At 43.9% G+C, this 27,735-nt stretch overlaps 1 protein-coding gene across 2 annotated transcripts in view; it reads right to left on the bottom strand.

Annotated features, from left to right (window-relative positions):
- The window catches only part of deptor (DEP domain containing MTOR-interacting protein), a 122,848-nt gene that overhangs the window by 57,341 nt on the left and 37,772 nt on the right, over positions 1 to 27,735 (bottom strand). For both annotated transcript variants that reach the window (XM_072283583.1, XM_072238481.1), the window contains exons 3-4: positions 13,238 to 13,416; positions 9,365 to 9,488 (exon numbers count right to left, since the gene is read on the bottom strand). In XM_072283583.1, coding sequence (XP_072139684.1) covers positions 9,365 to 9,488; positions 13,238 to 13,416 — 303 coding nt within the window. The remainder of the gene's footprint in view (positions 1 to 9,364; positions 9,489 to 13,237; positions 13,417 to 27,735) is intronic.

Raw genomic sequence — 27,735 nt, 5'->3', positions numbered from 1 at the left:
TCTCATGGCTATAGGAAGACTGGGGTACTGAATGGATTTCTTGTTTTTCACAGAGAATCCAGACATACTGATCAGACAGAAGTAGCTGTCCATCACATGATCATTCGACTCTTTCTATATCATCGGGACAGCAAATATCATTGACTTCCGAGTACCTCTGAGCCAAGCTCTGAGATCGGCAGCACATGTTATGCAACAAATGTAAGGCGTCCAGGCTTTGTCTAGGTCACCAACTTTACACACAAAGTTGAGCTCATAGGCTTTCTTATGCTCCATGAGTCATGCTCCATCTTTGAGATTTAAGTGTATACTTGCCCCAAATATAAAGGAGGTATTGCTGCTATTGCAATATTGGTGAAACATTTTGCTATCACAAATACTGCTGAAAATACAATTACTTTATTATAATAAGTACATGCACATCAATGCGATCGCAAACTGATAAACATGTAAGCACAATGCATAGAACAGTGTGTGCATGGTGCTTTTATAGCCTTTCTAAAACCTGTCCTGCCATGCAGCATCCGCCCTGCCTAAACACGCCCAGGCATGCCTGGACAAGATAGAAAACTTTTCAGCTTACATTGTGCGCAACATCTAAATAGACATGTATTATGAATAGAAATAACAAATCTAATCAATTTTAAAAAAAAGGAGTGTGATAGGTAAATTTCATGGTGATTTTCATGATCAACAGCCCAAAATCCATAAGATACACCCAAATTATTCAGGAACCAAAATATTTGTTGTCCAGTGTTATTTAAATTACTTTCAACCAACTGTCTGTTAAAGGCATCTCATTGAAACCTATCAAGTATTACAGAGAGTGGATGAGGAGATGTTTCCAATAGTGAGGGAAGTCGAGGACCAGAGGGCACAGCATCAGAATAGAAGAATGTCCCTTTAGAACAGAGATGAGGCATTTCTTTAGCCAGAGGGTGGCAAATCTGTGGAATTTATTGCACAGACAGCTGAGGAGGCTAGGTCATTGGGTATATTTAAAACTGAGAATGATAGGTTCTTGAAAGGTTACAGGTAGAAGAAATGGGATTCAGAGGGATATGGAAATGACAATGCCCTTGAATGGAAAATCCTACAAAAAGTAGTGGCTACAACTCTGTCCCTCACAGATAAAACCCTCCCCATGACTGAGCACATCTACAGGGAGCATTGTCACAGGAAAATAGTATCTATCATCAGAAACCCCCACCACCCAGACCATGCTGTCTTCTCGCTGCTGCCATCAGGAAGGTGGTACAGGAGCCTCAGGACCCACACCACCAGGTTCAAAACCAGCTATTAACCCTCAACCATCAGGCTCCTGAACCAGATGGAAAAACTTCACTCAGCCCAATACTGAACTGTTCCCACAACCTTTGGACTTACTTTCAAGGACTCTTCATCTCATGATATCGATATTTATTGCTTATTTATTTATTATTATTTTGTTTTGATTATTTTTCCTTAGAATTTCCACGATTTGTCTTTTGCACAGTGGTTGTCTGTCAGTCTTGTGTGTGGGTTCTCATTGATTCTATTGTGTTTCTTTGAACGCCTTCAAGAAAATGAATCTCAGGATTATATATACAGTGGCAAGCAAAAGTTTGGGCACCCTTGGTCAAAACTTCTGTTTCTGTGAACAGCTAAGCCAGTAAAAGATGAACTGATTTCCGAAAGGTACAAAGTTAAAGATGACACATTTCTTTAATATTTTAAGCAAGAAAACTTGTTTTATTTCCATCTTTTACAGTTTCAAAATAACAAAAAAAGGAAGAGGGCCCAAAGCAAAGCCACTGTAGTGACATACACGTACTTTGATAATAAATTTATTTTTGTGATCTATTTTAACTAAATTCCATCTGTTCCAAAGAAATAAATTCTGGCCTACCCAATCATCAGAGCCAAAACCTCTCAACTTGGCAACAACTTTACAATTCCATTTTTTATATGGACTCTCATCCAATCACAAACTTCCTTTGACAGTGGCTCAATGAGCATTCTTCAGTATTCTATCTGTGGCCTAACTGTATAAAGACCCAGATGTTCTTGTATTTCCAATTCAGCCCGGCGCTCAAACCTCAGCTCTTTCCTCACTCAAAGACAGGCCCATATCGCAGCGGCAAGGCCTGGTCCAACAGCGAGGAACAACCCAATGTTTGGATGAGTTAAATGGTGAGCTGGATCGAAAAGGTCAGAGCGTTGGGGCCAGGGGTGAGGGATGGACTAGTTCAGCTCGCTGCTCTTCGACACTTACTCAGCTCTGCACTGAACTGAGGGTGTGGCTTCGCGTCTACGGACAGTCTCACTTTGGTCAACTTCACTTCTGAATGCCATTTGCTTACTTTTATTGTTTGCACGATTTGCTTTTTTTCTCTCTACACATTGGGTGTTCGACATTTTCCTTCATGGGTCCTCTTGGGTTTCTTTGTTTCGTGGCCGCCTGTAAGGAGACAATTCTCAAGGGTGTATACAGTGTGCATTCTTTGATGATAAATGTACTTTGAACTTTTTTTTCCGCACTCAGTCAGGGAATTCTTCTCAGCTGTTTTACCTTTACCTTCCATCGCACTGCCTTCACCTACTTGCCAAAGGTTCCTCTACATCTCCCTTGCTTCATACTCGCGGGCTGCCCCCGGCACAATCCTCAGATTGTGTTAGCTATTATTACAACACTGCATTTCATGGTATGTTTTGATATATAATAAAACTCATCTTTAATCTTTCTCTTAGACCCACTGAAATGCAGAGGTAACTTGGATGCTAAAACTAATTCAAAAAACTAATCACAAAACTAATTCAACTGAACAGCTCAGGAAATGCAAGTACTTCTGGATGGCAGCACTTGCAAACTCAGCAGCCTCGCGGGGGCCTACCAAAGCTGATTTTCCCTTTGTAAAACTTGTTTTTTCACGATCACAAGAAATTTCCACTCCAAGAACATCAGGTACTGCAGGGCTTCTCCACCAACGAGCTGCTCGTTGATCAGAGTAGCTGGACTGGTGTCGACGGAGCAGCCGGTCAGGATAGCGAAGCAGCCCGCCAGTGTGTCAGAGGAGCTGGTCAGGATAACAGAGCAGCTGGTCGGGATAACAGAGGAGCCGGTCAGGATATCGAAGCAGCCCGCCAGTGTGTCGGAGGAGCCGGTCGGGATAACAGAGCAGCTGGTCGGGATAACAGAGGAGCCGGTCAGGATAGTGAAGCAGCCCACCAGCGTGTCGGAGGAGCTGGTCAGGATAACAGAGTAGCTGGTCGGGATAACAGAGGAGCCGGTCAGGATATCGAAGCAGCCCACCAGCGTGTCGGAGGAGCCGGTCGGGATAACAGAGCAGCTGGTAGGGATAACAGAGGAGCCGGTCAGGATAGTGAAGCAGCCCACCAGTGTGTCGGAGGAGCCGGTCGGGATATCGGAGGAGCCCGCCAGTGTGTCGGAGGAGTCGGTTTGGGAGCGAATTAGCTGACCTGGCTGTAGACCATGTTGCTGCCTGCTGCTCAGAAGCATCAGAGTTGGGGCAGTGTAACCGTGGGAGATTGTTGCTGACGTTACACTTGCGATCGCAAGGCTCTGCTGGACATTGATAATGTACAGTGACTACAAAAAGTATCACCCCCATTGGAAGTTTTCATGTCTAATTGTTTTACAACACTGAATCACAGTGGATTTAATTTGGCTTTTTTGACACTGATCAACAGAAAAGACTCTTTCCTGTCAAACTGAAAACAAATTTCTACAAATTGGTCTAAATTTATGCCAATTATTAAACACAAAAATATTGATTGCACAATTAGTCACCCCCTTCAGGTCAGTATTTAGTAGATGCACCTTTGGCAGCAGTTACAGCCTTGAGTCTGTGTGGATATGTCTCTATCAGCTTTGCACATCTGGACACTGCAATTTTCCCCATTCTGCTCAAAACTGCTCAAGCTGTCAGATTACATGGGGATCATGAGTCAACAGCCCTTTTCAAGTCCAGCCACAAATTCTCAATAGGATGTGCAAACTATTGAAAGGGTGCAGAGGAGATTTACAAGGATGTTGCCTGGATTGGGGAGCATGCCTTATGAGAATACGTTCAGTGAACTCAGCCTTTTCTCCTTGGAGCGGTAGAGGATGAGAGGTGACCTGATAGAGGTGTATAAGATGACGAGAGGCATTGATCGTGTGGATAGTCAGAGGCTTTTTCCCAGGGCTGAAATGGCTAACACAAGAGGGCACAGTTTTAAGGTGCTTGGAAGTAGGTACAGAGGAGATGTCAAGGGTGAGTTTTTTTACACAGAGTGGTGAGTGCATGGAATGGGCTGCCGGCAATGGTCGTGAGGGCAGATACAATAGGGTCTTTTAAGAGACTCCTGGATAGGTACATGGAGCTTAGAAAAATAGGGGGCTATGGGTAACCGGAGGTAATTTCTAAAGCACATGTTCAGCACGGCATTGTGAGCCAAAGGGCCTGTATTGTGCTGTAGGTTTTCTATGTTTCTATGGATTGAGGTCTGGACTCTGACTTGGCCGCTCCAGGACATTAACTTTGTTGTTTTTAAGCTATTCCTGTGTAGCTTTCGCTTTATGTATGCGGTCATTATCTTGCCGGAAAGCAAATCTTCTCCCAAGTTCTCCTGCAGACCAGACTGCATCAGGTTTTCCTTCAGGATCTCCCTGTATTTTAGATTAACTTTACCCTCTACCTTCACAAGCCTTCCAGGGTCTGCTGCAGTGAAGCATCCCCACAGCATGATGCAGCCACCACCGTGCTCAGAGTAGGGATGGTGTGTTTTTGATGTTGTGCGGTGTTTGGCTTACGCCAAACATAGTGTTTATAATCTCATGGCCAACAAGATCAATTTTGGTTTCATCAGACCATAGAACCTTCTTCCGGCTGACTTTAGAGTATCCCACAAACTCTAGCTAAGATATCATGCGAGTTTTTTTTCAAACAAAGGCCTTCTCTTTGCCACTCTTCCATAAAGCTGCGACTGGTGGAGCACCTGGGCAACAGTTGTTGTATGTGCAGCCTCTCCCATCTCAGCCACTGAAGTTGGTAACTCCTCCAGAGTTGTCAGAGGTTTTCTTGGTGGCCTCCCCCACTAGTCCCTTTCCTGCACGGTCAGTCAGTTTTTGATGATGGCCTGCTCTAGACTGATTTACAGCTGTGCCATACTCTTTCCATTTCTTGACTTATCCGTACTTCAAGGAATATTCAGTAACTTGGAAATTCCCTTGCATCCATCTCCTGACTTGTGCTTTTCAATAACCTTTCACAAAGTTGGCTGGGGCATTCTTTTATCTTCATGGTGTGGTTTTTGCCAGGATACTGACTCATCAGCAGTTGGACCTTCTTCTGAGTTTTAATGATGGTTGGCAGTCCGACTTAAAGGTGTATTACACCCACCAACCGGACTGGATTGTGGTGTAGAGAGTTGGGAAATAAAACCCCTACTAGTTCTTTATCGAATGAAAACTAAATTACCCCAAAATGCCCCATAGATTGTAAATAATGAAAGACAATATTGTGAATTAAATTAATGTCACTTCCATAAGTTTTTAAATGTAAACTATCAGCCCCCAAAGATAGTTGTGAAGCCCACATTTTTTTTCTTTCAACCTTATATGCAAACATTGTAGAAGAATGTGCTACACACATAGAAGTTGCTGGTGAACACAGCAGGCCAGGCAGCATCTGTAGGAAGAGGTACAGTTGACGTTTCGGGCCGAGACCCTTTGTCAGGACTAACTGAAGGAAGAGCTAGTAAGAGATTTGAAAGTGGGAGGGGGTGGGGGAGATCCAAAATGATAGGAGAAGACAGGAGGGGGAGGGATGGAGCCAAGAACTGGACAGGTGATTGGCAATGGGGATATGAGAGGATCATGGGACAGGAGGCCTAGGGAGAAGGAAAAGGGGGAGGGGGGAACTCAGAGGATGGGCAAGGGGTATAGTCAAAGGGACAAAGGGAGAAAAAGGAGAGAGAGAGAAAGAATGTGTGTATATAAATAAATAATGGATGGGGTACGAGGGGGAGGAGGGGCATTAGCGGAAGTTAGAGAAGTCAATGTTCATGCCATCAGGTTGGAGGCTACCCAGACGGAATATAAGGTGTTGTTCCTCCAACCTGAGTGTGGCTTCATCTTGACAGTAGAGGAGGCCGTGGATAGACATATCAGAATGGGAATGGGATGTGGAAGTAAAGTGTGTGGCCACTGGGAGATCCTGCTTTCTCTGGCGGACAGAGGGTAGGTGTTCAGCGAAATGATCTCCCAGTCTGCGTCGGGTCTCGCCAATATATAGAAGGCCACATCGGGAGCACTGGACGCAGTATATCACCCCAGCCGACTCACAGGTGAAGTGTCACCTCACCTGGAAGGACTGTCTGGGGCCCTGAATGGTGGTAAGGGAGGAAGTATGTCAACTGTTTCATTATGATGACAGAAACTACATACCCCAGAGTGATGTTTTCAACAAGATACAAGGAATAATTAAGCATAGTATGCCCAATTCTAAGTCGAGTCAATATAATTCCTTCCCTTCTTGTCTTACCTCCTTCTCCCATCAACCCAACAGTTTTATGTATTCTGTAAAGGGGTCACCCCTTTTGTCCATTACCCCTCAGGTCTTGCCATAATCCTCTTATTCTTAGCCTGGCCAGCCCCTTTGCTTCTGATTTGCTAAGTGGAAGGTCAATATCTTGAAACAGTTGAATCTTAACAGCCTTTTTTGGCTGAATGATGAACCCACTCATTCCCATCAATGCCTCAATGCTCAGGGACCCATAAGCAGAGGACATGTAGACCATTGCTTTGAAAATGAAATAAAATTTGAAGAGCTTCCAACAGCAAACCTGACCATTGCTAGAATGACCTGCTTTAAGATTAATCAAAACCAAAAAAGAAGCTGAACAAATTATAACTTTGCAAGGACAAATTTCCTCCTCCCACTATAAGCACAAAATGATGGCAACCAAGTCTGCTGTATATATTGATAAATGGTTCACAAGAAGTTTCTGTATTGTTACCTGTAATTCAGGCACAAAAACAGTAACACCAATATTCTTTATTAAATTACCTTTGATCCACCAGTTTAAATGATTAGCATATCACAATAATTTTCCTCACAATATTGATGAACCAATGGACTCTTAGGCATATCAGGATCCTTGGACATCATTAACCTAAAATTGACTGAAGTCATTGGAAGAAGATGGGGTAAGTTGGACCTTCCAGATACAGGGGTATTTTTACTACAATCAATTCAAACACCTTGACTACACACAGGTGATCTTCATTTAACTAATTATGTGACTTCTAAAACCAATCGGCTACACCAGTGATGATTTGGTGTGTCATATTAAAGGGAGTGAATACTTAAACAAACAAATAATTTGTGTTATATATTTGTAATTAATTTTGATCAGTTTTTGGAGATCTGTTTTCACTCTGACCCGAAAGAGTCTTTTTCTGTTGATTGGAGTCAATAAAAAGCCACTGTGATTCAATGCTGTAAAACAATAAAACACGAAAACCTCCGGGGGGGGGGGGTCAATACTTTCATTAGGCACCGTAAGCCGCTGAAGCCCTTTTACCCTTGTCGGTGGAGGGACAGAAGGTATGGGAGCTATGTAGCCTCAGGTGCAGCAAGAACTAGGCCTCAAGCCTCGGGTTTGCATGCTGCTGCAGACCAGGTGAGTGACATGGAAGTGCTACAGCGTGACTGAGCTCGGCTGGGGCCTGGTGTCTCCCTTTGGCGCTGCCTTCCTGTGTTCGAGTGGTGGAAGGACGGGCTGCATTGCGTGCACCTGTGCACTGCTGGGAGACTGTATCATCGATTGCCAGACGTTGTCACTCAGGGTATTAGACTATGTGTTTTTTTTCCTCAAGTGAGTATGCTTCTTTGCTTGAAATTTTGAATTGTGTTACTCGCTATTTTGAATGTTACTTGCTATTTGGAATTGTTTGCTTGCTACTTTGAATGTCTTGCACCTTGGCTCCAGAGGGATGCTCTCTCATTCAGCTGTACCAATGTATGGTTTGAATGATAATTAAACCTGATTTGATTTGATTGCTACTGCAGAGGCTGGGTTAAGAAAACAACACTCCATTGTCTCCAGCACACTAGTGTTCCACCATCTACTTTAAAGTTGAATTTTAACATATTCTCTCACTTCTTTCTTCCAATCGGGGTTCCCATCTTCTTTTTATGCTAATAACAGAGGGAGTCTGTGGAATCTCTGCTGTAGATACTCCCAGAAGATAGCTCAAATAATGTAAAAGTAACATGTAGGATATAGGGCTGTCGATATGTAATATTTATAACCTTTGTAGCAACGTTTAAAACAGTAATTAAGATTTGGCTGCTGGCATTGAAGCAACTTGACCCCTGTACCATCATTTCCTGCATTATATTAAGTCAATAAAGATTACCACAACTCACATATACAGTCGGCCCTCCTTACCCGCGGGTTTTTGCATGCGCGGATTCAACCAACCGCGGATCGGGAAAACCCAGAAGTTCTCTCTCCAGCGCTCGTTGTTTGAGCATTTTTTGTCATTATTCCCTAAACAATACAATATAATAACTACTTTACATAGTATTTACATTGTATTAGGTATTTTAAGTCAGTGGTCCCCAACCTCCGGGCCGCGGACCGATACATTGCCGCGAAGAATGCAGCGGTGCAGCAGTGGCTGGAACACACCCAGCACATCTTTAAGAAAATAGCTGAAATAAACAAGCTAATTAATTAGGTGCTGCTCAAGATTAATCAGATCCCCTGATCTGGGCCGACATTTACGTGCCAGGCGGCACCTAATTAATTACCTTGTTTATTTCGGCTTAAAAGATGTGCTGGGTGCGTTCCGGCCACCACTGCACCCCTGCATTCGTTGCGGCAATGTATCAGTCCACGGCCCGGAGGTTGGGGACCACTGTTATAAGTAATCTAGAGATGATTCAAAGTGTATGGGAGGATGTGCGTAGGTTACATGCAAATACTACACCACTTTATATACGGGACTTGAGCATCCGCATTTTTTTGGTATCCACAGGGGGTCCTGGAACCAATCCCCCGCGGATGAGGGCCGACTGTATTGTCTCTCCGTCTTACAACAATGACTCCGTCAAGCACAGTCCCATGCTTGGAACTGATTGATGGAGGATTGGGTGTGGAGCTAGCGACCCCATCCCGTAACAACCCAGAGCTACAGAAACACCAACAGAAGCTCCAAAGAGCTCTTCCCTGGGAGAGGAAGGATCTTCAATAGGTCACACCTGGGACAAATTGAAAGACAGAGGACTCTGGCGAGCCAACGTCAGCGGCCAATGCTCCAGTAAGGAATAGGCTGAAGATGAAGACATTGAAACAAATAGAATTTACCTACTTTTCATATATCCTTTGGCCCTTGGTGAAAACCTTCACGTCACTATCCAATGGGAAAGTGCCATCGTCTTTTCTGAAGCGGTAGAAAAGTTTGGCATCCTTAAATTCTTTGTGTTCATCACAAACTAAAAAGAAAGCACAGAAAAAAGAAGTGGTCTACTTTGTGGAGACAGAATGAGCCAGTACTGCCAGGCTGTTACAGGAACGATTTGCTTGAGGTCATAACAAGTGTTGTATTTACACAATTGACAGACCATGTGAATGTACTGCAGATTTTCAATCAACCCTGCAGTTTATCCACATTCAAACTAACCAAAACATGTACTCGATTAATGACCACTTGAGTGTAATTAATGACAAATCAGAAAACTAATGTATTTGTTTCTACCATAATGATTTCGAAATAGTTTAAACTTGCACCCTCCACAACCATGTCGTAGGATTTAGAGGTTTGCGTGCCTCAATGACCTGGAGAGATATGCTGGCTGGAGTCAGGGCCATAGGCTTCGGCTCTTGGTAGGGTCACCCATACCAAACAGGTCAAAGGGTAGAGGCCAGACTAAGAGTGGTCCACCGATCCTCCAGGTTTAGAAGTTCAGCTCAGTGTTAACAACCCTGACTGGTCAAACAAAATTGTTGCAGAAACAGCAATGAAGAATCCTTCTACATCTGATTGTGATGATATTCCTGAGTCTCCACCTGGGACTTGCACAGCTGACAGTCGTGAAAACCAAGAGGTAGCTACAGACATGACGAAGGAAGCCCTGCAGACTGGCAGAGATGAAGAACTTTCATTGCTGCACTAAATGCCAGTGGCATAATGGGCAGTGAGTGCCTCGATGACCCAGTGATCTATTCTGGCTGGAGTCAGGGCCTTGTGCTTTGGCTCTTAGTAGGGTCACCCATGCCAAACAGGTCCAAGAGTGGAGGCCAAACTAAGAGTGATCCACTAGTCCCCCATGTTTTGGGGTTTGGCTCAGAGCTAACCAAACAAAACTGTTACGGAAATAGCAAGTGAAGAACCCTTCTATACCTGTGCACGATGGTATCAGAAGATGGCCAAGACCAGACAAATGGAGGGCTGTCACATGCTGCCTTGGACAGTGGTGTAACAGGCAGCAAGTTAAATGAGTGGGATAGTCTGTGGTAAGGAAGGCTCATGCGATGTTAGCATTCATTTTGAGAGGATATAAAAGCAAGGATGTAATGTTGAAGCTTTATACGATACTGGTAAGGGCACACTTGGAGTATTGGGCCCATTATCTAAGAAAGGATGTGCTGACATTTGAGAGTGTTCAGAGGAAGTTCATGAGAATGATTCCAGGACCAAAAGGGTTACATATAAGGACCAATTGATGGCACTGGGCCTATACTCACTGAAATTCAGAAAAATGAGGGGGAATCTCATTATCATACATTTCCCAACACTGTATTCCATCTGCCACTTTTTTGCCCATTCTTCCAATTTGCCCAAGTCCAGCTGCAAGCATATTACTTCCTCAGCACTACCTACCTCTCCCCTTAACTTCTTATCATCCACAAACTTTGCCACAAAGTCATCAATTCCATTATTGCTTTTTAGTTGCCTTTTGTTGGATTTTAAAAGCTTCCCAATCATCCAACTCCCCACTCACTTCTGCTACTTGATATGCCCTTTCCTTGGCTTTTATGCAGTCCTTAACTTCTCTTGTCAGCCATGGTTGCCTATCCCTGCCATTTGAGAACTTCCTCTGTGGGGCATATCTACGCTGCGCCTTGTGAACTATTCCCAGAAACTTCAGCCATCTCTGCTCTGCTGTCATTCCCGCCAGTATTTTCCTCCAATCCACCTGGGCAAGCTCCTCTCTCATGCCTCTGTAATTCCCTTTATTCCAGTGTGACTTACGCTTCTCCCTCTCAAATTGCAGTATGAATTCAATCACTACCTCCTAAAGGTTCCTTTACATTAAGTTCACTAATAAGATCTGGGTTATTACACAATACCTTTCACTGAGAAGGCTCAAGCACAAGTTGCTCTAAAAAGCCATCTCATAGGCATTCAACAAATTCTCTCTCTTGCGATCCGACAGCAACCTGATTTTCCCAATTCCCTTGCATACTGAAGTCCCCCATTACAATTGTGACATTACCCTTCTTACATGCCTTTTCCAGTTCCTTTAGCAATCTCAACCCCACATCTCGGCTACTACTTGGAGGTTTATATGATTCCCATAATGGTGTTTTTACCCTTGCAGTTTCTTAACTCTACCCACAAAGATTCAACATTCTCTGACCCTATATTGCCTCTTTCTAAAGATGTAATTCCATCTCTTACCAACACAGCCACACCACTGTCTATGCCTTCCTGACTGGCCTTTCAATACCAAGTGTATTCTTTGTTGTTAACCTCCCAGCTATGGCCTTCTTTCAGCCACGACTCAGTGATACCCACAGCATCAAACCGACCAACCTCTAATTGCACCATAATTTCGTCCACCTTATTCCGAATGCTACGTGCATTTAAATACAGCACCTTCAATCCTGCATTCTTCATCCTTTTGAATTTTGCCTCTGTGGTACAATTGAACTCTTTGCTCTGTCTGCATTTGTACCCAGTCATTGGCTTGTCCTTCCTTACATTCATGTTACACCCATCATCTACTTGTAAACCTGCTGGCTCTTTCTCAGCTCCATCATAGTGGTTCCCAGCCCCCTGCCATATTAGGTTAAATCACTCCCAAAAGCTCTAATAAACCTGCCACAAGAATATTGGTCCCCCTTGAATTCAAGTGCAACCCATTCCTTTTGTACAGGTCCCACCCGCCCCAGAAGAGGTCCCAATTATCCAGAAATCTGAACCTCTGCGCCCTGCTCCAATTCTTCTGCCATGCATTTACCTGTCACCTCTTCTATTCCTATACTCATTGTTGCGTGGCACAGGCAGCAATCCCGAGATTACTACCCTTAAGGTCCTGCATCTCAGCTTCCTTCTTAACTCCCGGTATCTTTTTTTCAGGACCTCCTCCCTTTTACTACCTATGTTGTTGGTACCAATATGTACCACGACTTCTGGCTGCTCACCCTCCCTTTTCAGGATATCGTGGATGCATTCAGCAACATCTCAGACCCTGGCACCTGGGAGATAAATTACCATCAGTTTTTCCTTTTCACATCCACAGAATCGCCTATCTGTCCCATCCTCTTCCGTTCCCTATCCTTCTGAGCCACAGGACCAGACTCAGTGACACAGGAACAGCTGCTGTTACTTCTCCCAGGTAGGGCGTCCCCCACCCTACAGTACTCAAAATGGGGCACTTATTGTTGAGGGGGACAGCCACAGGGGTGCTCTAAACTCTCTGACGTTCTCCCTTCCCTCTCCTGACAGTCACCCAATTATCTGTCTCCTATAGCCTTGGGATGACCACCTCCCTGAACTCCATTCCATCACTGCTTCACTTTTCCTAACAAGCTGAAGTGTCACACGGGTTACATGACGTGGTTGATCATGGTTGTTCCACGACCATGATTGCTCTTGGCATTTTTTTTCTACAGAAGTGGTTTGCCATTGCCTTCTTCTGGGCAGTGTCTTTACAAGATCGGTGACCCCAGCTGTTATCAATACTCGTCAGTGATTGTCTGCCTGGCATTAGTGGTCACATAACCAGGACTTGTGATATGCACCCGCTGCTCATACGACCATCCACCACCTCCTCCTGTGGCTTCACGTGACCCTGATCGGGGGACAGGTGTTATAATTTGCCCTAGGATGACCTGCAGGCTAGCAGAGGAAGGAGCACCTTTACACCTTCTTTGGTACAGACACATTTCCACCTGGTCACCATGAATAACGAAGTAACAAGAACACAGTAAAATGATTAAACGTTTGTGAGCTTACCATGATGGATCACTCCGTGATCTAGCAGCTTCTGTACCAACTTGATTGCAGTTTCCCTGTCAGTCGCATCTTTGTGATCGAGAAGCCAATCAATTAACTCCTTCGCAACAAAACAATTTGGATAAGTTCGAAGGTGATATCGTCGATCCTTGATAATCTTTTCCTCGTGAAGTCGCAGCCTGAAAGCAGAATTGCAACAGTTTAATGAAGATTTTAAACAATATTTTCTGGACTGAGCAGTCACTAGAGCTACCTAAAGAAATCATAGAACAAGAGAAAATAAATTGATCCTCTCTGGCTCATTCAGTACGAATGGATTAGTTAGAGATAGTTAAACAAAAACAAGGGGTGATTGATAAGTTTGTGGCCTACGATAGAAGGAGTCAATTTTAGAAAACCTGGCACATTTATTTTTCCTACATTTACACACATAGTCCAGCGGTCGTGGAGCATACGGATCCCTTCTTTGTAGAAGTCGGCGTCTTGGACTTCCAGAAGTGGTCCACAGCAGGGGTGATTGATAAGTTTGTGGCCTAAGGTAGGAGGAGATGAGTTATTAACTTCAAACTTTCTGCATTTTCACTCAAAGAGTTGAACTACACGTGCACGTAACAAGAGCTGTATAACTCATCTTCTTCTACCTTAGGCCACAAACTTATCAATCACTCCTGCTGTGGACCACCTGGAGGGCCAAGACGCTCTCGTTACATGCACGTGCAGTTCAATTCTTTGAGTGATAATGCAGAAAGTTTGAAGTTAATAACTCATCTCCTTGTACCTTAGGCCACAAGGTTACAAATCACCCCTGCTGTGGACCACTTCTACAAATAACGGATCCGTATGCTCCACGACTGCTGGACTAAGTATGTTGAAAAATAAATGTGCTAGGTTTTCTAAGATTGACTCCTTGTATCTTAGGCTATGAACTTATCACCCCTCGTACAGTCACAGCAAGAGAACTCAAAGCATAGTGTCATTTTGCATGAAATCTAATCGGCGAGGATGGTGGAAGTATCACCAAGCTTCCAGCGCCAACAAAGTATGCCCACAACTCACAAACCCTAACCGTACAGTTTGGGAGGAAACTGGAGCACGCGGAGGAAACCCATTGGGTCACAGGGAGAGCGTACAAACTCTTCACAGGCAGCGGTGGGAATCGAACTACAACCTTCCAGCTGGCTGTTGTAAAGCGCTACACTAACTACTACACTATGGTGCTGCCCTCTTAGACAGCCCAGCAAATTTAAATACAAAAACTTGAATTCTTCCTTCCCATTTCAGAGAGAAGGCTGTGTGCAGAATCTACATGACAGAGGCTGAACTACCACAATAAACAAAAACAGGTTTTAAAGGAAACAAGGTCTGCCTTGGCTATAAAGTCATGTTTAATAAAGTTTTCTACAATTTATTCAGGAATCAATGGAGCTGGTTGCCAACAGCTGGTTGGCTATAATGTTTAGATTGCAGTAAGGCATCAAAAAAAAGGTTGCAGCAAATCATGAATTTGACTAATTTCTAAGTTTACTGAAATCTGGCTGACACTGAGCAAACACTGGGAATTCAGAGAAACATTTGGGGGAATGCAGCAGGATAGCATTTTACTTGCACATAAACGATTGTTGAGCAAGGAAACAGTCAAGTTGGGGAAGGAGGGCAAGTTTCAAATCAGTAGAAAGAAAGGCTAAATAAATGGAAAAAGAAACACATAAGTAATATGGAAAGGTACACAAGGAGAATACTGGCAAGGAAAATACAATTACTGACTCTGGGCGACAAGAGATTTTGATGCAATTTGCAGACTCATTAAAGTTTATCAGATCAGGAAACATCCAGCCAGAAATAGTGGGGAAATCCCCGGTGACAAATCAGACTCCAAGGAGTACTGTCAAGTACTCGAGTAAGAGAGAGTCAAGTCTACCTAGAATTCTGCTCTTTGAAGCACTAGCAGCAGGGTAGAAAGTGGAAACCCCAGGCTCAAATTCTTTCATCTATAAACGAGATCCCCACTCAAATGCTCGATCCGGAAGACGAGGCCTGATGGTTGAAGCCCTGAGATTACTGGGGAAGTCAGGGGCCAAATAAGAGCAAGTCCGCGACCCCACTGGGTGGCCTATCCTGAGGACTGTGTGCGCGTACACGTGCGTTGTTCTACTGAGCATTGTGGACACGCTTTGTTGCCGCTGCAACGTGTGGTGACCCTTGCGGGCTGCGCCCCCCCCCCCAGCACATTCTGAGGTTGTGTTGGTGGTTAACACAAATGACACATTTCACTGTATGTTTTGATGTACATATGAACACTTGCTTTGTTTTCCTGCAACTAACTCCATGTTTGCTTTAGGGGGAAAAATAACATTAAGTACAGCTTTCAAGATTCTTAAATGTATCCTAACAGATAGAGACAGCTACACGCTAGAATTGGGCAACATGTATTCATATTGACAAAAGCACGCTAGTGTAGTGCTTAGCACAATGCTTTACAACACAGATGAACTGAGTCCAGTTTCCACCTCTGTCTGTAAGGAGTTTATACGTTCTCCATGTGATCGCATGGGTTTCCTCCAGGTGCTCCGGTTTCCTCCCACCTTCCAAAGATGTGCCAGTCAGTAGATTAATTGGTCACTGTAAATGGTCTTGCGATTAGGCTAGGGTTAAATTGGGGGATTGCTGGGCAGTGCGGCTCAAAGGGCTGGAAAAGTTTACTCCACACTATAGCTCAATAAATAAATAAATATATAGACAAGTTAACTTTAGTCCATCTAGGCAGAGGTTCTCATGATCCAAAAAGCATAGAATAGATAAAAATAAACAGTAATGAATGAAAAATTAGGAACAATTTAGTAAAACCAGAGGTCCACAAACTAGAGGGAATACAACTAGAGGTCATGGATTAAGGGTGAAAGGTGAAAAGTTTAAGGGGAACATTGGGGAAACGTCTTCATTCAGAGGGGTGAGAGTGTGGAGCATGCAAGCTCAATTTCAATGTTTAAGAGAAGTTTGGATAGGTCCATGGATGGAAGGGATATGGAGGGCTATGGTCCCAGTGAAGGTTGATGGGAGTAGGCAGGTGAAATGGTTCAGCACGGACTAGATGGGCCAAAGAGTCTGTTTCTGTGCTGTACTTTTCTATGACTCTAAAACATTACAAAGATTGAGTGTATGAATAATTTATTATTTGTAGTAATTGCAACTTCAAATCTACCCAAAAGGCAATTGACAAAATGTAGTCCTGTTTAGAAAGCTACATATCATTTACAAACATTTCATGAAGTAAGATACTTTATGTTTATTTAAGCAATTAAATGTCTTGCTTGCTATATCCCAGAACAGATCAGGAATCACCATTCCATGTATTGACCAATGTTCCCAAGTTCATAAGCCTTGCCGCTGATACTTCGTGCATTTCCAACTCATCCCACTGACTGCACTTTTGCCCAATCAGCTACCCATCCTTCCTCACCGTCTCTCTACACACTGGAGCTACCGGTATACCAAATGCCCCATCACTCTGGTGATGGGTCAGAGGATACTACTTTGAGGATCATCACCTTGAAGAGGCTTGTGAGTTCCTCAGATCCCGAGAGCTCGGCAGTCTGGAAATTAGATCCTGGTAGGGTCACCCCTGCTGGTAAGGTCAAGGGGGGAGGTCCCAAACAAAGAGTGATCTAATCCCGAGAGCTCTGCAGTCGGGAAATTAGATCCTGGTAGGGTCACCCCTGCTGGTAAGGTCAAGGGGGAAGGTTCCAAACAAAGAGTGATCCAATCAAGACCTTGACAGTGGAGCTGGTGGAGGATGATGACACATCACAATGGCAGTGAAGGGCCCCCAGTCTTGCATTCCATACCATTGAGTCTTGACCCTGATCTGTCAATGACTGCATGGTCGCTGCCTGTGCATCAGCCTCCCTATGTTAAACCAAGTAACACACAGCCATTCTCCGTTTAGGTTAGAGGATGGGGCAGTTGGTATACACTCCGTTCCAATCGTTGCTTGAAAACTTGATAAACTAATTTGAAGCAAGATCAAATGGACGGCAACTTCCAACAGCGAAAACAATCTCCAGACAGAAATGGGCGAGGTCAAGGGACAGTCTGGCACAAAAAGCAGGATCTCCCGGTCACCATTTATTTCAATACTATTTCCCATTCTGACATGTCAGTCCGTGGCCATCTTCCTCTCCTGCCACGATGGGGCCACACCCCGGCTGGCAGAGTAACACTTTATATTCCATCCGGGAAGCCTCCAACCTGATGACATGATTTCTCAAACTTCTGGTAGTTACTCACAACCTTCCCCCCCCCCCCCCAACCCCCGTCCTCTCTTTCACCATTCCCCGTTCCTGTGTCCCCGTCTCATATCACCTCTCTCAGGTGCCCCTCCCCCAACAGATTCCTCCTTTATCTCTTTCACTAATCAACCGCAGATCTTCTCTTCAACCCCTCCCCCTCTCCCGGTTTCACCTGTCACCCCCACATCGTATTTCTTCCTCCCCCTACCTCCACCGTCTTATTCTGACTCTCCCGCCCCCCTTCCCCTTTCCAGTCCTGATGAAGGATCCTGACTATTAACTCTTTTCCATTGATACAGCCTGGCCTGCTGAGTTCCTCCAGCATTTTGTGCGTGTGTTGCTTTGGATTTCCAGGGTCTGCGGAATCTCTTGTGCAATGGATAAAGTTGTCTGTTGTACCTCCCTTACATCCCAAGATCGTAACACAATCTCGCATTCATTACTCACTGTTGAGTGCTATTTCCATAATGAGCACTTTATATTCATTCCAGCCTATATAAGGGTGACTTTATTTGACATTTCACAAAACCTTACAAATTGGATGGGCTGTAATTTGAATTTCAATTTTTACTGCACAAAGAGTAACTTCATACCAGGACACTCGTTTCACGGATCTTCCCTCAGGCCCCCTTGAAGGTGATCGTCCCCAAAGGCCAGCTCTTGTTCTCACCAAATATTTTCGATAACCCAACATCCTTTCCCATCATTTCTCATGAGCTGATTAACCCTTCCATCCCCTCACATCTCCTCAAAAGGAATCAATTTTAGTCACAAATTGCATCCTACATTGCCATTGGAAACTATTCCGGGTTTATTTTACATTCTGGAATTGTCATAAATTATTACAACCGTTTCCCATGGTTAAAGGAATACACACAAAATGCTGAAGGAACTCAGCAGGCCAGGCAGCATCTACGGAAAAGAATAAACAGTTGACATTTCAGGCAGAGACCCTTCATCAGGACTAAGAAAGGGGGAAAACACCAGAATAAAAATGTGGGGGGTGGGGAAAGAGGACAGCTGGAAGGTGGTAGGTGAAGCCAGGAGGGTAGGAAAGGTCAAGGGCTAGAGAAGAAGGAATCTGATAGGAGAGGAGGGTGGACCATGAAAGAAAGGGAAGGAGGAGAGGACCCAGGGGAAAGTAATTGGCAGGTGAGAAAAGGTAAAATGTTAGAGTGGGAAATAGAGGAAGGGGTGGGCTATAACTTGTTCACCGGAAGGAGAAATCTATTTTCACGCCATCAAGTTGGAGGGTACCCAGACAGATTGTAAGCTGTTGCTACTCCGCCCTGAGGGTGGCCTCATCTTGGCACAAGAGGATGCCATGGCCAGACGTGTTGGAATGCGAATGGGAATTGGAATTAAAACGTTTGACAACGGGGAAATAGTGGTTTTGGTGAATGGACTAGAGGTGCTCAAGAAAGATGTCTCCCAATTTACGACGGGTATCATCAATGCAGAGTAGGCCACGTCGGGAGCACCAGGCACAATAGAGGACCGCAGCAGATTCGCAGGTGACGTTCATGGTATATAGTTTTATAAGCAGTATTACCGCATGTGTTTCCACCAGGTGCTCTGGTTTACTCCCACATTCCAAAGACGTATTGGAGAGGGTTGGTTATTAGGTCGTGTGCATGCTATTCTTTCAACTGTCAGGCCCTTCCGACACAATCGGTCCGTTCTGCCCAATTACACCCAGATGACCAATTAACCTACTAACCAGGTACACCTTTGGACTGTGGGAGGAGATCAGAGCATCTGGAGGAAACCCACACATTCACGGGGAGAACGTACAAACTCCTTGCAGACAGTGGTGGATATTGAACCCGGGTTGTTGGCGCAGTAACAGCTACGTTGGTACTGGAAGCATGGTTGACACTTGTGGGTTACACCCAGAAGATCCTTGATCTGCACTCATCATTGACGCAAACAACGCATTTCACTGTATGCTTCAATATTTCCGTGTACACTACTGTGGAGAAGATTTAGGCATATATAGCTAACTTGCCTAAGACTCTTGCACAGTACTCTAGTAATTTTATATACTGCACTGTACTGCTGCGGTAAAAAAAAAATCAAATTTCATGACATCTGTGAGTGATGATAAACCTGATTCTGATATGGGTCTCTATTGTGGACTGGGAGTGGGAAGGGGGCAGGGAGAGGGGAATCATGGTTGGGAAAAGGGGAAGGGAGAGGGGACGAAGCGGGAAGCACCAGAGAGACATTCTGTCAATGATCAATAAACCAATTGTTTAGAATCAAATGACCTTGCCTGGTGTGTCAGGGCTGGGTGTGTCTGCTCCTGCACCACCCCCACCCCTAGCACTCCTTCCCTGCCACCTGTCCCACACCCCTCCCACAGCCTCCAGCCTCGCCATTCCCAAAATCCTTTGCTCCCACCAGATTTACAAGCTCACTCTCCCTACTCCACATTGACAAATACAGTACTCTGCACCCTAGCTACAGCGGTGCTAGAAAGTTTGTGAACCCTGGAGAGTTTTATATATTTCTCCTTTAAAATGATCTAAAATGATTAGATCTTCATGCAAGTCCTAAAACTAGATAAAGAGAACCCAGTTACATTAAACACACAAACATTAAACCTGTTCATTTATTTATTGAGGAAATTGATCCACTATTACATGTATTTGTTGGAAAAAGTAGGTGAAACCTTTGCTTTAAATAACTGGTGTGACCCCCGAACAGCAATAACTTCAACCACACATTTCTGGTAATTGTTGATCAGTCCTGCAAATCGGCTTGGAGGAATTTTAGGCCGTTCCTCCTTACTAAACTACTTCAACTGTTGGGCTTCCTTGCATAAACCTCTTGCTTCAGGTCCTTCCACAACATTCCTATTGGGTTAAGGTCAGATTGACCCCTCCAAAACAATTCCTTTTTCTTTTTAAACTATTCTGTTGTTGATTTACTCTTGTGTTTTGGATCATTGTCTTGTTGCATTATCCAACTTCTAATAAGCTTCAGGTGATTCTCCTGTAAAATGTCTTGATACAATTTTGAATTCATTGTTCCCTCAGTGATTGCAAGCTGTCCAGGCCCTTCCACCATGCTTCACCGTTGGATGAGGTTCTGGCATTGGTGTGCAGTGCCCTTTTTCCTCCGAACATTGCAATGTGCATTTCCGCCAAAAAGTTCAACTTTTGTCTCATCTGTCCACAGAACCTTTGCACAGCACTCTACATGTGACAAATAAACAAGTGTTCTCTTTCAACTTTACTATCCTTCTAAAAGTTTAGTAATTTTTCATAATTTCTCATAATTTCTCATTGCTTTTCAGTCTCTGATATGGGTAACCGCATCACTGGACCAACTGGGCGGGGGTTATGCCCAATTGAACGCCTAACTTCAAAGCTGATGGCTGTACAATCACCTAGATCACATCTAAAGCATAACATGGCATGGGTTGGCACAGTAGTGAAGTAGTTAGAGCAATGATTTATAGCATCAGCGGTCTGGGTTCAATTCCTGGCACTGTCTATAAGGGGCTTGTACATTCTCCTCATGACTGGTTTTCTCCCACATTCCAAAGATGTACGGTAGGATTACTAAGTTGTAGGTATGTTGAGACTGGAAGCACAGCAACAATTCCAGGACTGCCCTTAACACATCCTTGAACTGTGTTGGTCATTACGTGAAGGATGCATTTCACTGTATCGATGTATGTGATATATTGTTTCAAGCAAACAATATCAAAGCAGATAGTAAAAGCTTTTGTAAGTATGTTAAGAAAATAAAAGAGAGATGAGAGTGGTTATAGGACCACTAGAAAATGAAGATGGAGAAATGACAATGGGGGACAAGGAGAGTATTTGGCATCAGTCTTCACTGTGGAAGATACCAGAAGTGTGCCGGATGTTGTAGTGTGTGAAAGAAGACAAGTGAGTGTGGTTACTATTACCAGGGAGAAGGTGCTCAAAAAGCTGAAAGACCCAAGGGTACATAAGTCACCTGGACCAGAAGAACTGCACCCGAGGGTTCTGAAAGAGGTAGCGTTAGAGATCATGGATGCATTAGTAATGATCTTTCAAAAATCACTGGACTCTGGCATGGTGCCAGAGGACTGGAAAATTACAAATGTCACTCTACTCTTTAAGAAAATTGTATCATGGAGAGCATTCTGACAGGCTGCATCACTGTCTGGTATGGAGGGGCTACTGCACAGGACCGAAAGAAGCTGCAGAAAGTTGAAAATCTAGTCAGCTCCATCTTGGGCACTAGCCTACAAAGTACCCGGGACATCTTTAGGAAGCGGTGTCTCAGAAAGGCAGTGTCCATTATTAAGGACCCCCAGCACCCAGGGCATGTACTTTTCTCACTGTTACCATCAGGTAGGAGGTACAGAAGCCTGAAGGCACACACTCAGCGATTCAGGAACAGCTTCTTCCCCTCTGCCATCCGATTCCAAAATGGACTTTGGACACCTCACTTTTTTAATATACAGTATTCTTGTTTTTGCACATTTTTAATAATCTATTCATATACATAATTTATTTATTTAATTTATTATTTTATTTATTTTCTCTCTCTCTGTCAGATTATGTGTTGTTTTGAACTGCTGCTGCTAAGTTAACAAATTTCACGTCACATGCTGGTGATAATAAACCTGATTCTGATTCTGATTCTGACCTCAGTGGTTGGGAAAATGTTGGAGTCAATTGTTAAGGATGAGGTTATGGAGTACTTGGTAGCACAGGACAAGATAGGACAAAGTCAACATGGTTTCCTTCAGGGAAAATCTTGCCTGACCAACCTGTTGGAATTCTTTGAGGCGATTATTGAGAGAGTACAGAGAAGATTTACAAGAATGTTACCTGGGTTTCATCTCCTAAATTACAGAGAAAGGCTGAATAAGTTGGGACTTCATTCTTTGGAACGTAGAAGGTTGAGGGGGGACTTGATAGAGGTATTTAAAATTATGAGGGGGATAGATAGCGTTGACGTGGATAGGCTTTTTCCATTGAGAGTGGGGCAGATTCAAACAAGAGGACACGAGTTGAGGGTTAAAGGGCAAAAGTTTGGTGGCAACATGAGGGGGAACTTTTTACTCAGAGAGTGGTAGCTGTGTGGAACGAGCTTCCAGCAGAAGTGGTTGAGGCAGGTTTGATGTTGAAATTTAAAGTAAAATTGGATAGCTATATGGACAGGAAAGGAATGGAGGGTTATGGACTGAGTGCAGGTCGGTGGGACTAGGTGAGAGTAAGCGTTCGGCACGGACTAGAAGGGCAGAGATGGCCTGTTTCTGTGCTGTAATTGTTATATGGTTATATGGTCATATAGATTACTAATTGTTATATGGTTATATGGTCATATAGATTACAAGTAGGACAGATAAAAGGAATGCGGTGGATGTTGTAAATTTGGACTTTCAGAAGGCCTTTGACAAGGTGCCACACATGAGACTGTTTACCAAGTTAAGAGCCCATGGTATTACAGGAAAGCTAGTAACATGGTTATAGAGCATTGGCCTATTGGTAGGAGGCAGCGAGTAGGAATAAAAGGATCTTTTTCTGGTTGGCTGCCAATGGCTAGTGGTGTTCCACAAGAAACAGTGTTGGGACAGCTTCTTTATATGCTATATGTAAATGACTTAGATGATGGAATGGATGGCTTTGTTGCCAGGTTTGCAAATGATCTGAAGGCTGGTGGAAGGGCAGGTAGTGTTGAGGAAACAGGTAGGCTGCAGGAGGACTTAGACAGATTAGGAGAATGGGCAAGAAAGTGGCAAATGAAATACTATGTTGGAAAATGCATGGTGCGGACTATTTTCTAAACGGGGAGAAAATCCAGGAATCTGAGATGCAGAGGGACTTGGGAGTCCTTGTGCAGAACACCTTGAAGGTTAACTTGCAGGTTGAGTCAGTGGTGAGGAAAGCAAATGCAATGTGAGCATTCATTTCAAGAGGTCTAGAATATAAGAGCAAGGATGTGATGCTGAGGCTTTATAAGGTGCTGGTGAGGCCTCACCTTGAGGATTGTGATCAGTTTTGAACTCCTCATCTTAGAAAAGATGTGCTGGCATTGGAGAGGGTCCAGAGGAGATTCACAAGGATGATTCTGGGAATTAAAGGGTTATCATACGAGAAATGTTTGATAGCTCTGGGTCTGTACTCACTGGAATTTAGAAAGATTGGTGGGGGGGGGGGGATCTCATTGAAACCTTTTGAACGTTAAAAGTCCTAGACAGAGTCGATGTGGAAAGGATGGGTGGTGAATTTGTTACCACAGGTAGTTGTGGAGGCCAGGTCATTGGGTGTATTTAAGGCAGAGCTTGATAGGTTCTTGATTGGACATGGCATCAAAGGTTACCGGGAGAAGGCCGTGGAGTGGGTTTGAAGAGGGAGGAGAAAGGACCAGCCAGGATTGAATGGCAGAGCAGACTCGATGGGCCAAATAGCCTAATTCTGTTCCTATGTCCTACGGTATTTTGTTTTGATGTGTTGATGTATATATGACAAATAAAGCTAGTATTTAGTAACACAAATGCTGGAGGAATTCAGCAGGTCAGAGAGCATCCATGGTGAGGAATAAATAATCAACGTTTCAGACCAAGACCCTTCATCAGGACTGGAATGGAAGGGAGAAGAAGCCAGAATAAGGTGCGTGGAGAGGAAGGAGGCTAGCTAGAAGATGACAGGTGAAACCAGGTGATGGGGATGAAGTAACAAGCTGGGACGTGACAGGTGGAAGAGGTAAAGGGCGGAAGGAGAAGGAATCTTACTGCGGAGAAGAATGGGCTTTGGGAGAAAGAAAAGCGAGAGAGGCACCAGAGGGAAGTGATGGGCAGATGAGGAGAAGGGACACGAGGTAAGCCAGACTGGGGACTGCAAAAAAAAGAGGAGAAAAGGGGCGGGGGGAGAAATTACTGGAAGTTAGAGAAATCACTGTTCATGGTATCAGATAGGAGGCTATCTAAACAGAGCATCAGGTATTGCTCCTCCAACCTCATTGAAGCAGTAGAGGAGACACAGACAGACTTATCAGAATTAGATCTGGTCTCTGACCTCCCTCCTGGCACTTACCCCTGCAAGGGGGACTAGTGCTACATCTGCCCCGACACCTTCTCCCTCACCACCATTCATGGCCCCAAAAAGTCCTTCCAGATGAGGCGACACATCACCCGAGGGTCGGTTGGGTCCTTTACCGTATTTGATAATACTACTGTTAACAGCCATTAGAATCTATATGTCAAAGACCAATGATACTTCAGAATTAGCAAAGTACTGACCAACAGTAACTGTCACTCTAGAATCCTTTGTTTGTATCCTTATCTTGTCTTGGTATGCCACATTGCTCCAGTCTCCTGTTCTTCAAAGATGCGCTTGCCACGGCTGACTGCACACTATCTGTAAACTATCTTTGCTTGGACATTCTTAACCCTTGCCTTGCCACAACTTCTACAGGACAGTATGGTCAAACAACGAGTGGTTAAGTAGACAGGGCCTATATAAATCAGAGAAGAAGAAATGAGGTGAACAATGAAGTACATGAAATTCTTGCAGCACTTGACAGGAAATATTCAGAGTTGAAGTTTTTCCTGGCAGTGGTGTCAACAACCAGAAATCAAAGCCTGAAAAAAAAAGGGTCAGATGCTAGTCCGGAGTGCTACTTTCTTAAAGGAGTTATCCTGTACTCACTAGAGTTTCGAAGAATAAGGAGGGGATCTCATTGAAATCGATCAAATATCGAAAGGTCTAGATAGTGTAGATATGGATAGGATGTTTCCTATAGCAGGTGAGTCCATGACCAGAGGGCACAGCTTCAGAACATAGGGGGATGCCCATTTAGAACAGAGATGTGGAGGACATTCTTTAGTCAGAGGGTAGTGAATCTGTGGGGTTCTTTGCCACAGGCGGCTGTGTTGGCCAAACCATTGGGTCTATTCAAGTCGCAGGTTGATAGACTCTTGATCAGTCAGGGCATCAAACTTACGGGGGGAAGAGGTAGGAGAATGGGGTTGAGAGGGATTATATTTGAATGGCGGAGCAGACTCAATGGGTCAAATGGGCTAATTCTGCTTTTATATCTTATGGTCTTGTTCTCAGTTCAAATAGATATTGGCAAACTAATGCTAATATTTAAACTTATCCCGATATCACAACCAACAAATTCCTTAAATCCATAAAGAATAGATTAATCACACTATTCATAACATCTGTTGGTGAGATCTCACACATGCAAACGGCTTGCTTGGTCTGTACAAACTTTATTTCCAAATGATTAACGAGAAGATCTTTGGAACACTGGGGATGTACTCAATGGCCACAGTGCACATGGCATGAGCCTCACTTTCAGAAACATTCTGAAAGTGTGTCCAATTGACAGCAATACAGCTTCCATTACTGTACAGGAACCAATGCCAAAGCAGCACCTTGCCTGCCATTCATATGCTGCTTAATTCACTTTCCAGAAAATGCCAAACTAGAACCGCTGACTTTTCTTCTCCTTTGCTCAGTTGCATCTTATTGATAGAACTCAACGCAACGAATGAATGAACCAGAACTCTCCTTCATCCACAAAGCTCGTGGGTACAGAATATACTCACCACTGAAAGATTCAAGGTGACAGCACACTGGGTATCAAGCACTCTTAGAGAAAGTTCACCAGCTGTTGTAAAAGGTTGTTTTTATTTCAGAGGCTGATAGGTTCTTGGATACAAGAAGGCAGGAGAATGTGGTTGAGTTGAAAATAAGTCAGCCTGATGGAATGGCAGAGCAGACTTTATGTGCTGAATGACATAATTCTGCTCTCTGCCTTTTAGTGCACAGCAGTGCTCTACTTCCTTAGAAGTCTGCAAAGATTCAACATGACTGCTAAAACTTTAACAAACTTTTAAAGATGTTTAGTGGAGAGTATATAGACCGGCTGCATCACTATCCGGTATGGAAACAACAATGCCATTGAACAGAAAACCTTACAAAAGGTAGTGGATTTGGCCCAGTTTATCACGGGTAAAGCCCCTCCCGCCACTGAGCGCATCTACATGGAGCAGCATCCGTCATCAGGGACCCCCACCACTCAGGCCATTTTCTTTTCTCGCTGCTGCCATCAGGAATGAGGTCCAGGAGCCTCAGGACTCACAGCACCAGGTCCAGGAACAGTTATTACCCCTCAACCAACAGGCTCTTGAACCAGAGGGGATAACTTCACTCACACCAACACTGAACTGTTCCAACAACCTATGGACTCACTTTCAAGGACTCTTCATCCCATGTTCTCAATATTTATTGCTTATTTTATTATTATTATTATTATCATCCCTTTTTTCTTTTGTTTTTGTGCAGTTTGTTTGCAATGGCATATTGGTTGTAAGTCCGTCCAGTTGGTGTTGTATTTCATTGATTCTATTATGGTTATTGGATTTACTGTGAATGCCCGCAAGAAAATTAATCTCAGGGTTGTATATGGTGGCAGTTATGTGCTTTGATAATAAATCTACATTGAACTTGGAACTTGAACTTCATTCCAACTCTTCTTTGTCCGTTTCTGTGCTTTGCAGACAATCACCTGTTCGATCCAACATTTACACCTGAGTCACATCGCAGCTGAGATAGCTAACCCCTTCAATGGTATTTGCAAATAACTAACACAACATGAATTAATGGCCGATTTCCTTACACACCAATGACTGTATAAAAATAAACCTTTATTTTTGGCTGCTGAGCACTTCAGGGCGCCCCAAGGTGCTGTCACAACTTCCTTTTCCTTTATCCTGCATTCTTAGACCATGCATTTTAACAGGTCAGCTTTGCTCTGGTTAGCCCATTTTTCCACAGCTTTAACTGTGTTTTTACTAAAATGAGAAACTAAGACAGACCCATGGGTCAATCCAATTCCTTGAAGTGTATTATATTTTAGGTATAAATCATAAATATAGCAATGGCAAGCAAATTCTGTGATCTCAAAAGCAACACACACAAAATGGGGCAACACAGTCGTGCAGTGGTTAATACAACGCTTTACAGTATGGGCAACCAGGTTCAATGCTCACCATTGTCTGTAAGGAGTTTGTGCCTTCTCCCCATGACTGCGTGGGTTTCCTCTCACAGTCCAAAGACATACTGGTTAGTTGATCATTGTAAAATGTCTTATGAATAGGCTGAGGATTAAATCGGGGGGGGGGGGGAATCGCTGGGCAGCGTAGCTCCAAGGAGCAGAGGGACTGATACCGTGCTGTAGCCCAATAAATCC

The sequence above is a fragment of the Mobula birostris genome, chromosome 1 (assembly GCF_030028105.1).
Source record: "Mobula birostris isolate sMobBir1 chromosome 1, sMobBir1.hap1, whole genome shotgun sequence".
Classification (NCBI taxonomy): Eukaryota; Metazoa; Chordata; class Chondrichthyes; order Myliobatiformes; family Myliobatidae; genus Mobula; species Mobula birostris.
Note: the sequence above shows the minus strand (reverse complement) of the source record. Positions and strands in the feature narration are given on the sequence as shown.